General features: G+C 41.5%; 1 protein-coding gene across 1 annotated transcript; it reads right to left on the reverse strand.

The window, feature by feature from the left end:
- Positions 1-1,975: 1,975 nt before the first annotated feature.
- SMTNL2 (smoothelin-like 2) lies at positions 1,976-11,813 on the reverse strand (the record flags this gene model as incomplete). Its single annotated transcript, XM_010086049.1, has 7 exons — positions 1,976-2,195; positions 4,591-4,742; positions 6,109-6,226; positions 6,796-6,966; positions 8,335-8,410; positions 10,758-10,997; positions 11,726-11,813. Coding segments are annotated over 7 exons (972 nt in total), but the record flags the coding sequence as incomplete, so codon positions are not given.
- Between the last annotated feature and the right edge of the window lie 387 nt (positions 11,814-12,200).

Genomic DNA, 12,200 nt, shown 5'->3' on the forward strand with positions numbered 1-12,200 from the left:
CTCTCTCATCACACAGGAAACTCATCCACAACCTGGGACTGTGAAGGAATGTGATGTACAAAGCCAGTATTGCCCCTCTTGTCGTAGCTACAATGGAACTTGGCTCTGCTAGGCAGTAAAAAGTATTCTGCTGTAAGGATGTAAAAATGTGTATTGCGTGTGCCAGTTGTGGACAGATTTCTCATTGTGTTTAATCACTTCTCCAAATCACAAGTATAGTGTGTTTACCCTTACAGCACACTTACTCCTCTGTCTTGAATGACCACAACTCTAAGTCAAAAACTGAAGACAATGGCAGTCGTATGACAAATATGAACAGCCCACCCAACCTCTGTCCACTTTCATTAAAAGCTGTACTTTACCGTTGTACACTTTCGGTGTTTGGTTGGGTGGTTTGGTTTTGGGTTTTTGGGGGGTTTTTTTGAGACTGCTGACAAAGCGGTTGCTTCATACAGGATTTCTTAAGTAAACTTCACTAGAAAGGGAAGCTGAACTGAAATCCTATTCCAAATGCCACTGAACTTCTGTACTTTCTTAAGCTGATATTCAGATAACACAGCATCACGACTAGAACAAAAAAAAATAAGCAAAATAGTTCTTTTCACTCATTTTGCTTTGTTAGCTGTCACTTTGTTATAAAGAGAAGCAGTAAACCTGAAGAGCATTTGACATATTTTATTATAAATGGTCATCAATACAGAACCAAAGTCATCTTTATAAATATCTACAAAAAGCACAAATGCAGGTTAAAAAACATTCTCTAGCATGAGCAGAGGGCTCATGGCTCTCAGTTTTTACTTTCTATGAGCCTGTTCTTAGGGAAGAAATAATTTTAAAAGGCTTCTTAAAGTATGTTTTTTTTAGTGGTTTTGTTTTTAATATTCACTGTGAAAACAAAGCTCTGTTGATTTATCAAAGAGAAAATGAGAAAGGGTGACACACGACCCTTTTGTCCAGTAAATCTAGAATAATCCCACTGTATTCTGGTTTTAACTCTGATTTAACTGAAACTAGTCCAAGGCATTTCAAAACTCCCACATCTTTCATACTTTTTTGGCATATTGCCTGTCCACCCTAGAGTCAGCATGAGGACTGAGCAAGTCATAAAGACCTAATTCCTGTCCACACTGGAGAGTTGCTCTCCCCCAGAGTCCAGATCAAAGCGCACTACGGTCTTGCTTCTGTTACAACTGTTCAGACAATTTTGTACCTTGCTAGCTCCCCCCTTTCCTATAATGCTAAATCATGCAAACACACAATTTCATCCACAGAACAGCCCCCACTGTTGCTATTCTTCATGATCAAGACATTAATCCAGGACTGCCAGTAGAGGCTTTAGCAAGCCTCTGAGCGAATCACTTTAGATTTGACCATTACAGACAAATGCTGTTGTGTAACATGGTAGTTATTTGTCACCCCAGTCAGCGGGTAAGAAGCTACGTTCTCCGTCTGCTTTAAGAGAAGATAACAACACCTGTTTGATGTGTGTATGTGCATGCATGTATGCTGGAGTAGAGGGGTAGGGTGGGAGGAGAAGCAACACTGCCCTAGTGGTTGAGGACTCTGGGCTATTATTTGCTAAACGGAAATTTCCTTGTCCATCTGCTATTTCTTTTTTGCAATGCTCAACAGAGAAGTGGAATTGAAGGTGCTATCTTCTGGAGTCTTACCTGCATTTTAAGAGGGAACACCTTCATAGCAGAGTTACCTGTCACTGCATAAAACCGTGTCCCCAGCGTAACAGAGATAGGAGCAGCAAATTAGCTTCCTGGGATCTTTAAACACAAGAATATTAAAAATTCAACCTACTTCTAGCACCAAAATGACAGCACTTGCCTTTCCCTATGTTTTTTTGTCTTTTTCACCATATTTCTGTATTACTGACATGCTGATGTGATCAACACTTTGGGGCACTGCTCAGCAACACTTTAGTCAGCCAGCCACGCAGTTGATGTAAGCAAAGGGACAGTAAAAAGCAAAAAATAACACTGTGCTCCATTTGCAAAATGTCACTCTTCCCATTAGTATACTGTACTTGACCCTTCCAGGTGGAGACGTGTCGATGCTTTTATTCAAAGCGTCGTAGATGATTGTATAGAGACTGGACATAGGTGAAGACACACATGGGATCTGGCTTGGGACCCATCACCATCATGTCATCCACTTCTATCAGACGATCACAGTGAGCCATTTTCCTGTAGTAATAATAAAACAGATACAGCAAATCAAGAGTTACATCTAGGGCCTGTAACTTCCAAGATTCATTGGCTGCTCCAATTTGAACATCACTGAGGCATTTAAGAAGTCTTGAGGTTTATCAGCAACATTTCATTACACAATAAGATGGTCAGGCTCTGGTTGGACATTGTTGTGTTTGTGACCGTGGGATATTCCTGTTCTTTCCCTCTCTTCCTCTACACTGGAATGTGATAAAAACCCCGTAAGTGTTTTTTTTCCCCCCCACTGACTGCCATTTACATCCCTGCTATCTGTAGCATGTAGCCCAATCTGACATTCCTCTGCCCAAGTCTCAGTAAGGAGGGTCATAAGAGTTTGCAAATCATGAGTTTTTCTGGTTATTATATAGGAAGCTCCAAAAGAATGGGAAAACATGAGAAGAGATGAGATGAGATATGCCAAGGAAGGCCCATGTGGCTGTGGATTGTTTTTTCTCCACCACCACCATATCTTCAAGGTGCAAGTGACTTGGACAACAATGTCAGGTGGTCAGGTCTCCAGAGAGCAGAAGCCTGACTGAGATCTGGACCAGCAGAAAGGAACAGATCTGCTGAGGCCTTAAGATGAAAAAAATCACAAAGGCACAAAGCAATCTGTACAGCAGAGCTCATACTGGGGTGAACGGCAATAACTGAGAGAAGAGCCTTTTCTAGCACTAGAAGGTAACAGTTTAAAGGCAAGCATAGCTACAAAGTAGTCATTTCTGTAGATACCTCTTACCTAATGTTTCTTACTTTTGTGTGCATGTTTGTCTTCCATTCTCCCCTGTACTCACTGTTACACATAAGCGGAGACAGAAAAACACTGCTGCTTTCCTTTGAGAGTTGTAGATAGTTTAACTTTAGAGATCAACCACCTTGAAGTGTCACAGAATCTCAACCCGCTGACAAGAAACAGAAATTTTTATATATACTGATATACGTATGTGTATAAAACTCCTGTAATTCCCAAATGAATTCCTTTGCTAGGGGCTGTAGTAAGGAGAGCCAGCATTATGCTAAGAATTTTCAAAGCTTTTCTCTGGGATGGCAAACGGTAAATACGTTCTCTAAGTTATTGCTTTAATTAAAAAAAAAAAGTCTTCTGAAAGAACCCCAGAGCTTCAGTGTGATGGTACTGGTTCTTGAAGCTGTATCAGAAGCTGCAGGAAACTTTAGCCATATATTCCCACATGCTGTTAGTATTCGGAAAGAGGGTACCAAACCCAGCTGCATACCACACAGAGTGTTCTTACTGTTACACAAGTAAAATCAAACAGGAAGTAAGAATCACGTTGATACTAGTTCAAAAAAGTTACTATTTCTAGCTCACAAGTTCACACTCATATAACGACTTTAACAAACAAATTATCATTTAATTGCCTGGTATACTGCATCAAAAAGGATCAGGACAGTGTGTCTGAGGGTACTGGCTCTGTCCGTTTTACAAAAGTGCAGTTACCAGGTTGAGATAGTGAGAAGCTCTCAGCCTTGATCTACCTCTACTTACACCAAATTCAACAACAAGAATGTTGTTCAGCCAAAGCAACATACCGACAGAGGTGAACCCTCCCACAGAAGTTAATCTACTTGCTCCCTGCCCTGAGTGATGAAGAGAACAATATACTAAGTTGGCATAGTATATGTTTTACACAGATGGACTGTTTCCTGTCTTTTCTGATGTTTCTGCGCTGTATCTAAAATTCAGTATTATCTACTTGGTTTATTGGCAACTTGAGCCTACTTTTAAGGCATCACGCTTTTTTCAGAGAGGCCAAATGGGTACATTAACGTGCCTCAATTTCAAATCAGGTATCAAGCAGGTGGAGTTGGCTGAGAAACTACAAGTTGCATGTCCAGTTCCTATGGACTGTCAGTCAACATCAGATGTCTTGTGCTCTATGAACTCAGATTTCTTTTTTATGATTGATATCAGCAAATTCATTAGGAATCATTCATTACTTCAAGAACAAAATTATTACAAAAAACCCAAAAAACAAACACAGAGAGAAGCAGTGTTTTGCCTCTTCTGTCCAAGCATAACTCATGAGGCTGATTTCTCAAGTTTAGTGTGTCAGTGCTAAGGCTGGTGAGAGGTGAGAAAGCAGAATTCAAGTACTGCCTGAAGACTATGAAAGACCTGAACATGGGACTCCAGTGAATTATCCTGGGCCTGGTAAAGCCACCTCTGATTTTAGACTGCCTAGTCTCCTGTTTTATGCATTCTCTATGCAAAGCTTTATTATATTTTTTGGCATGACACAAGTAAGCTAGTGTTAAAGGATCTACAGGAAGAACGATTAAACTCTACTGCTGCCCAGCCGCATAGGACTTGAACTGGAAGCACTTACCAGAAATCTAATGGGATACTCACTCAGCCGTGGTGAAGGCCAGCTCAAAGTTCTGCTTGCGATTAGCTGGATCAAGCTTACTATAATCAAAAGCTTCAGGAAAGAAAGAATGCACAAGAGCACAGAATGCCATCCCATCATTCCAGCTTGAGGAAAAGTTCTGGAGATCGATGTGCTGTCATGATGAAAAAACCACGCACGTTAATGCAGCGCAGGAGAACAGGGGAGAGCAGCTGCTTTTGCCCACTGCAGTTCTATATCCTTCTCGCCCACTAACCAAAGCAAACAGCGCACAGGCTTTATATTTTCCTCCCCCTCTCTGCATATGCATTACATTATTTGCATTCTGAGAAAAAATATCATGCTCAGCAATGAAAGCCTTTTGCTGAAATGCCCAAAGGCAAAGCAGACATACAGTCAAGGTCCCTGATCCAAGAGCCCACTGAAAATACTGGAAGGATCTTGTCAATGTCAGTGAGCTCTGGAGCAGGCCCAATGCACCCGCTCGGTATCTGTGGAAAGGACACTGCTTATCCTCTGAAGTATTTATAACTGAAGAACGGTTCATTTTGTGGCTGTGCACAACACTAGATGAAGACTATGCTTGCTTGCTTTGCTTTTCAGTAAGGCCCAATTCAATGCCTTTTTAGACATGGACGGGTAGAAATATAGGAAGAATTACACCTACTGCAAGACCTCATTCTTAGAACAAATGCTTATTATTACTTTCAGTTGCCACAATGAAAAGAAACGTATTTGGGCTCTTGTCTCATGCTGCTTTCCCATCGTATAAAATTCAAGCTCCAGCTCTTCTGGTAAGCAACTAACAGTAATTGTCACTAGTTCTGTTTATGTATACTGTAATTCAGAGTTCAGCAATAATAATACACATTTTACAATAATGCTGGAAAACATATAACATGCACACACACACAAAAAAAAAAAATCCAGAAAAAACCCATCATTTCTCCTGGAAACTGCTTTGGCAATCACAATTTAAGTCCAGGTAAAATTCCTGCAATCTCTGCTGATGAATTATTTTAGCTACACTGATGTTACCTCACAGAATGTAGCTCACTAACACCATGTGATTCAACCTCATTTACTACAAATTCACTTGTCTAATACCAGTAGAGAATACTTTGATCTGCTGTGTAGCAGAAGGGCCACAGTCTCCACATATTGGCAATGTGTTATTCAGATTTTGCCATACATAATGAGAACGCAAAAATCACATCCTTCAACTAAGAAAAAAACGTGTGAGCGTATACTGAAGTCTACATCCATAAACACAAAAATGTAGGCTTTCAGACAAACACTAATGTATTGCTTTAACAGACATACAGAATCTCAGTCATGCAATCACTGACTGTCTTGAAGTGCTGCCCATGCAGAGCAGGATCTTTGTGTTACCCACAGAAAACTTTATGACCTTGAGGAAGATAACTCATGGTCTAGCATGTTTTATATTCACTTTCAGTACGCTTTTTTGACAAATTCTCCTGAAAAAGAGAGAGCTGAAAGTGGTAGCATGTCTTCACCTTGTATCCTATGGTTTTTGAGCGACACCAGTCTAACAGAATTTGTTTAATGCTGCTAGCGCTGGCAACCCCAAAACTCTGCGACCTCTTCAGCTTAGCTCTGGATTCTCCTTTTCCTCTGGAAAATAAACAGAGATCAGATTAAATTACATTCTAGAAAAACTTAAACCTACTTGTCAGCAACATCTATGCAACCTTGCCCAGGTCAGCCCCTGTCCAGGTAGTACCTGAGAAACACATTGCTGAAACTTCTACTTGTTGGTCCTGCAAGAAAAACTCATTTTAATTTCACTGAAGCCAGGATTCCAAGCCCTATTCTATTTAAATCATACCCCCATCATGGCGCATAAAAGAATAGTCCATGCGTTTGGCCCCTAATGAATGGCAACAGACAATCACTCTATTCCCATCTCTTCTAATGACAAAGGCAGCTTTCACAACGCTCTTTCCTGGCAAAAGGCACCTACTTCTTCAGCTGAACAACTCCAATGCCAGAGGACTGTATAGCTGTGAATTTCCAGGGCTCAGCCTGTGAAGTCAATGAACCTCTACATGACCTCACATTGTCCCTTAGCTCAAAATACTCCACCGAGAGAGTTCTCCCACCCAGCCGTCCTCTGCTAGTAATAATTGACAAATCAGTTTTCCATTAACAAACTCATTCTAGAGACAAGGGCTGTGACATACTTTCCACCATCATGTTCAAATTTCTCGAAAAGCGCTTTTCTGGCCTGTGTTCCTATAGTCCGTGGGAGTGTCTGAGACCGCACCAGTTCTCGCCTCCTTTCAACTTGGCGATGTACAGTGGGAGGAGAGGAGTGAGAGCTGGAGCTCACATCACAGGAACTGTCAGTGGCACTGGAGAAACATAACATCAAAAGTATGTGGTTAAACAAAAAAATAACCCTCTGCAGTGCCAGGAGTCAGCAGAAAGGTCCAACTGTTGCCTACTCTAAACTTCCCAAAACAACCATTTCAAGAGGACCTGAATGAGTCAAAAGCAATTTAAGTAAAAGTCAAAGTTTTGTTGGCAGGCAACAGCACTTAATCACAGAAGAGGCTAAGTTACTTTTAGAAGTGAGACATAGCCGGACAAGCCACAAATGCTTTATAGCACTGAGTAGAACAACAATTAAACACCTTTGAGAAAAAAAAAAAAAAAAAAAAAGTTGTGACCACACAGGAGCACTAAATCCCTTTAATTTCCAACTTTGGGGTTCCTGGAGAGTAAGTCACATTTTAAAAATGGAACTTGAAGAGTAATTCAGGAAGCACTTTTTAAATTTTTACTTACAGTACACAGAATCCCGGGCTCATGTCAGTGTTGCTTCACTGACCACAAGCTGGTAATTTGATCAAGAAATACAGGATTATATTCTAATTTGTTTTTATTTGAGCCATAAACCACTTAATCAGCATTAATGAAACCACACATTACATTCAGAGAAGTTCCCCATGACAGAGATGGGGAAACTGAGGCAAAGAGCAACGACATCGGTGTCATACATTAATTTCAGGTGCAGATGGAGGTCAGAGCTGACAGCGAGTTCTCCAGGGTGCTCAGTGTATCGTGACTCGAGTGTCAAAGTGCTCATGTTGGAATCAACTCAGAAGAAATGTAATGCCAAATTTGGGATAATTTTCAAGGCAGATGCAAGCCCAATTTAAGAGATTTAAATTAGCTGCCCTCCCATTTTGCCTGATGGATATTTTGCACCTCGATATGCCAGTGGTGATTGTGATACCATGTAATTCTATACCGAGCAACTGTGACTCTGAGTTAATCAAGAATGTGTAGTAGTCCTCAGCAAGGCATTTATCTACAAACTAAACTCTAGGCTAGCCAGACTAAGGATGTTTGACGGCAGTCACATGCTGGTTTCCAAAAAAGTACAAATTTCAACACAGCTGAGTATTTTTAAAGTCTTTTTGAAGGGTCTGACAACTTGCTCCTTGTAACAAAGATCAACCACTGGCACTGAGAGTTTTACTAACACTGTAACAATGCTGAAATCCACAATCAGGTCTGCTTTAAAATGCTCTGCAAAATATTTCTATCCCTTCCCTTTATATCTGTTCCACTTAGCCCTCAAGAAAGCTCACAACCTTTAATGGGCTTAAAATACAGCACCTGGGACTCACCTGTTCTCCAAGCCAGCAGAACACCTGTACCTTGAGACTATACTGCCCACAATGGCCTAACAAAATGTCAAGAAAAATGCATACCTTTCACCAGTTTTGGTTCCACTACTCGTCCCATAGCTCACAGTTGAGACAGACTTAGTGGCAGAAGTGGTATTCTCTGTATAAAAGCAGGAAAACCAAGACGCATCAGGGCAGAAACTTCTTTTACCTCCTTTCCTCACACGTTTTCAAACCATTTCCTAATAGACAGCCACACATCAATTTTCACTCACCAGCAAAAAGCTGCAGGCCTCTAACTTCCAGTACGAGCTAACAAGCTGGGGAGGGATTTTCCCCAGGGGTTCAACCCCTCTGCAAAATTGTTGCACTACAGTGAGGATGGTGTAAACACACCAGGAAGGGCTGTGAGAGGATGCCTTTGATAAAACTGCATTGGGAAGGTTGGATCATTTCAGGTCCCTGCGCGGACCTCGGAGGGCACACTGCCACAGACATTTCAGTGAAACGAACAAACGGTGGTACAGCTCAGCTTGCAACAGTCATCCTGGCAGACATAAGGAGTCCTGGGAAGTCTGCCATGATTGAGAGCATAATTTAAATTACTGAATTTCCACCAGGAAATTATTTAGTTTGTAAAGTAGAACAGACCACAAAGGTGGCTTAAAACCAAATTTGCATCTTCCTCCTCCCACCTCTGAGGTTCTACCTTTTGTGCTTTGCCTCTGAGAGCCCAGCTCTGGACTCCAGCTATGCTTTGTAAATGCAGAACAATGGAGTGGCTTGCCAAGTTTTAACACACTAAAGCCAAAACTTGTCGCATAAGCCAGCAACTCATTTATTGAAGGCTCCTTCTATACACAAAGAAGAAAGACTGGCATCTTAGAAGAAATCCAACCTGATCACTGTCCAAATCACTCTCTGAAAATGCTGAACTCTCCCCACTGCTTATAGAAGGGATCCAGATCAACTAGGCTTCTCATGTGAAACACCCTGGTAAACACCAGCATACAGATGTGACAAATTTGGGACCACAGACAATTGCCAGATATTTGTGCAAATTCCAGAAGCTTCAAGCTGAGGAAGAATGTGATTCCTATTCTGGATGAGCTACATCTTTGCTAAACTGACACTTGAGACTACTGTGAAATGCCAGTACATTGTGTAGACAACAACAGCTTGGCGACATCAATCAGCAGTACTTTTGGACAGAGCTCAACTTATCTATTTCGACTGAAATAAAAAATCCTTAAGGCATTTTGTCCTTTGACACATTCATATATGAAGGAGACCACTGACTGCTGTTCTGCTCAAAGGAATTTGCTTCAACATCTACAGGGCGGGCTCACTATTTCCCGACTGCCATTACCTTGACTTCAGTCACAGCTTTCACTTGGTCAGCTGAAATCTTCACTGCTTAAACTGTCTGTTCTGCAGCCTTTTCTGGCACCTATTGTTTCCACTGCAGAGATTGCCTAACACTACACATGTGCACGACTATGCAAATATGGATGAGTTCCCCTCGCTTTTAACTGGTTGAGAGTCTCATACAGCCAAACGACTTTCCATGATACCTGGGAAACTGAATCTAAATGCAGTCTTGTTAGCAATTTTCATATTATCATGTACCTACTTACTGGAACTACATGCTCAGATCTGAATCCCCCAGACAGGGAGCACGGAGTCCCTCTCCATTTGTGTTGCATAAGGACATGCTGATGGGAACACTCACCTCCAGTGGCAGATGAACCCATTGTTCTCACTGTACTTGAATTCCAGGCCTTCCCTGAAACAGCAGGAAAAAAGACAAAGGAAGGCGTTGCTACATTCTTAGCTTTAATGAGACAAAAGTTGAAAGAATAATCTGCAAATTATCCCTGTCCCTTGCTGGTAATTCCATCCGGTCTCTCTCTGTAACTTCTGACCCACATATATAGTCTGATCTGTAAGTGTCACTATCACTAAATGCACATGAAATACAGCTCAAAGACTGATGACTTCAATATAAATGAGATTTTTTTTAAAAAAAAACAAACTCAATTTAGATATATATAAGATTCTGCAGTCACTCCGATTTGTGTGTATGTGTCAGTCTGCTGTCAGTCATTCTTCCCTCCAAATGACTGTTGAACCCATTAACCAAATATCTGCCTAACTTCTCAAGGGGCCTTAGGTCTCAAAGCACTAAAAACTCCTGCAAATTTCATTAAAATAGCTGGCTGTGTTGAAGAAAGATTTATTCAGTAACTGTGCTAGAAGATAGGCTGCACTATGAACTTAACTATATTAGACAGCAAAAATTCTCAGCAGATGTGACATTATAGCCTAAAGCTCCACCTGGGACCCACAGTATTCTAAATCAGTGTGTCTCACCATGGGATACGTAGCCGTAGAAGCGAGGTTTTGTAACTACTACTAGGTCACAGGACAATCCCCATAGAATCATTTTTTTGAAGTAAAGAAATGGGACACAGCTTCAGCAAACAAATTATTTTTGTCTCTTTTACCTGACTGGTTGGAAGTTTTCACTGCCATCGCATTTTTGCTCTTGCTCTGCCCCAGAAGGCCAGCAGTCGCATTAGTTGTTCCTGTTGAACAGACGGTCTCACCTGAAAACTTCTCCGATATCCTGGTTACTGCAGTGACGGGAAGGTGGGGCATCTGTAAGGTGACTGCAGGGGCATGGGCTTCAGGGGAAGAGTCTGACATGTGAAAAGAGGTCCGTTCATGAGAGATTTTTGCCTGACCTAGTGAATAAAAAGAAAAGGAGAGAGGAAGTAAATTTATTTGCAGATTTGTAACAAAGTTACAAACCAATTTCCATGCAACAGCTTTATTTTACAAGTCACTGGAATTATTCCACCTAGTTCTCCCTGTGGGACATCATACCACCTACAGCACGCTGCAGAAACAATCCTAGTACAGGTGATCCTTGGAGGGACCATACCTGTCCTACATGAATCTCAAAACTTCTTCAGATCGTTAATCCACTAGCCTCTGCGCTTGGCAGGCTCCTCCTCGTCCTCCGCACAGCCCCCACCCCCAATCTCCTGCTGTGGGTTAGGAGTCAGCATTCTTAGTCTTTTAATGGTTTTACCAAACTCTGCGTGCCTCATTTTTCCCTGAAATGGAGATAGCAAGGCCTTCCTCCACTGAAGGACGATGGAAGAAGACAGGTAATTTGCAAAATGGTTTGGGATGCAAGGCTGCAATGCCACCCAGAATAGCAGGTGCCCCAAGAAAATGTGATGGTAACAGTCTCTAATTTATGGAACACCATAGTGCATGCTTAACAATAAAGTTAAAGGTTAGAAGTTAGCCTCCTAACTAGGAAATAAAGTTAAATGGTACCAGTGCCACAATATAATACCCATGCTGAAACCATAGCAGATTCTAATGCTTCAAACATGAGAACTGCTCTATGACTGCAGGTATTTTACAAGCAGTGCTACTTCATTTCATGCCCTGATCCTACCTGAGGAAGACTGATGCCCATTTTCAATGATGGAAGAACTAAACACTCTTCTAAACTCGGGTTTGTGGTGGTCATCCAGGTCTACGCTCTGTCAGAACAGACAACAGACACGACAGCTAAATTTCAAACAGCAGCAAAGGTTAGAAGAATATCTAGAAACTCTTGACAAGAACAGGGCTTGTGCTAGTGACCACAATACAAGGACCTAACCCCAAGAGCCAAACCCGCAACCTGAGAACTGTCAATGCAGGACTTGGATCAATTTGGGTCCTCACAGACCCAAATGCCCCAGGAAGCGGTCTTCTGCTTTTCTTAGATAAAGGTGTCACCATCCAGGTGATAGGAAGGTGATAAACAGAAGTGGAGACATTGATTGAGACTGCAAAAAACACTCAATGCTCTGCAGTTTTTTTCTGTTTGCTGCAGAAAAAATGACACACTGATAACGTATTGTAAAAGCATTACATAAAGTAAG

The sequence above is a fragment of the Pterocles gutturalis genome, unplaced genomic scaffold, assembly GCF_000699245.1.
Source record: "Pterocles gutturalis isolate BGI_N339 unplaced genomic scaffold, ASM69924v1 scaffold50996, whole genome shotgun sequence".
NCBI classification, from domain to species: domain Eukaryota; kingdom Metazoa; phylum Chordata; class Aves; order Pterocliformes; family Pteroclidae; genus Pterocles; species Pterocles gutturalis.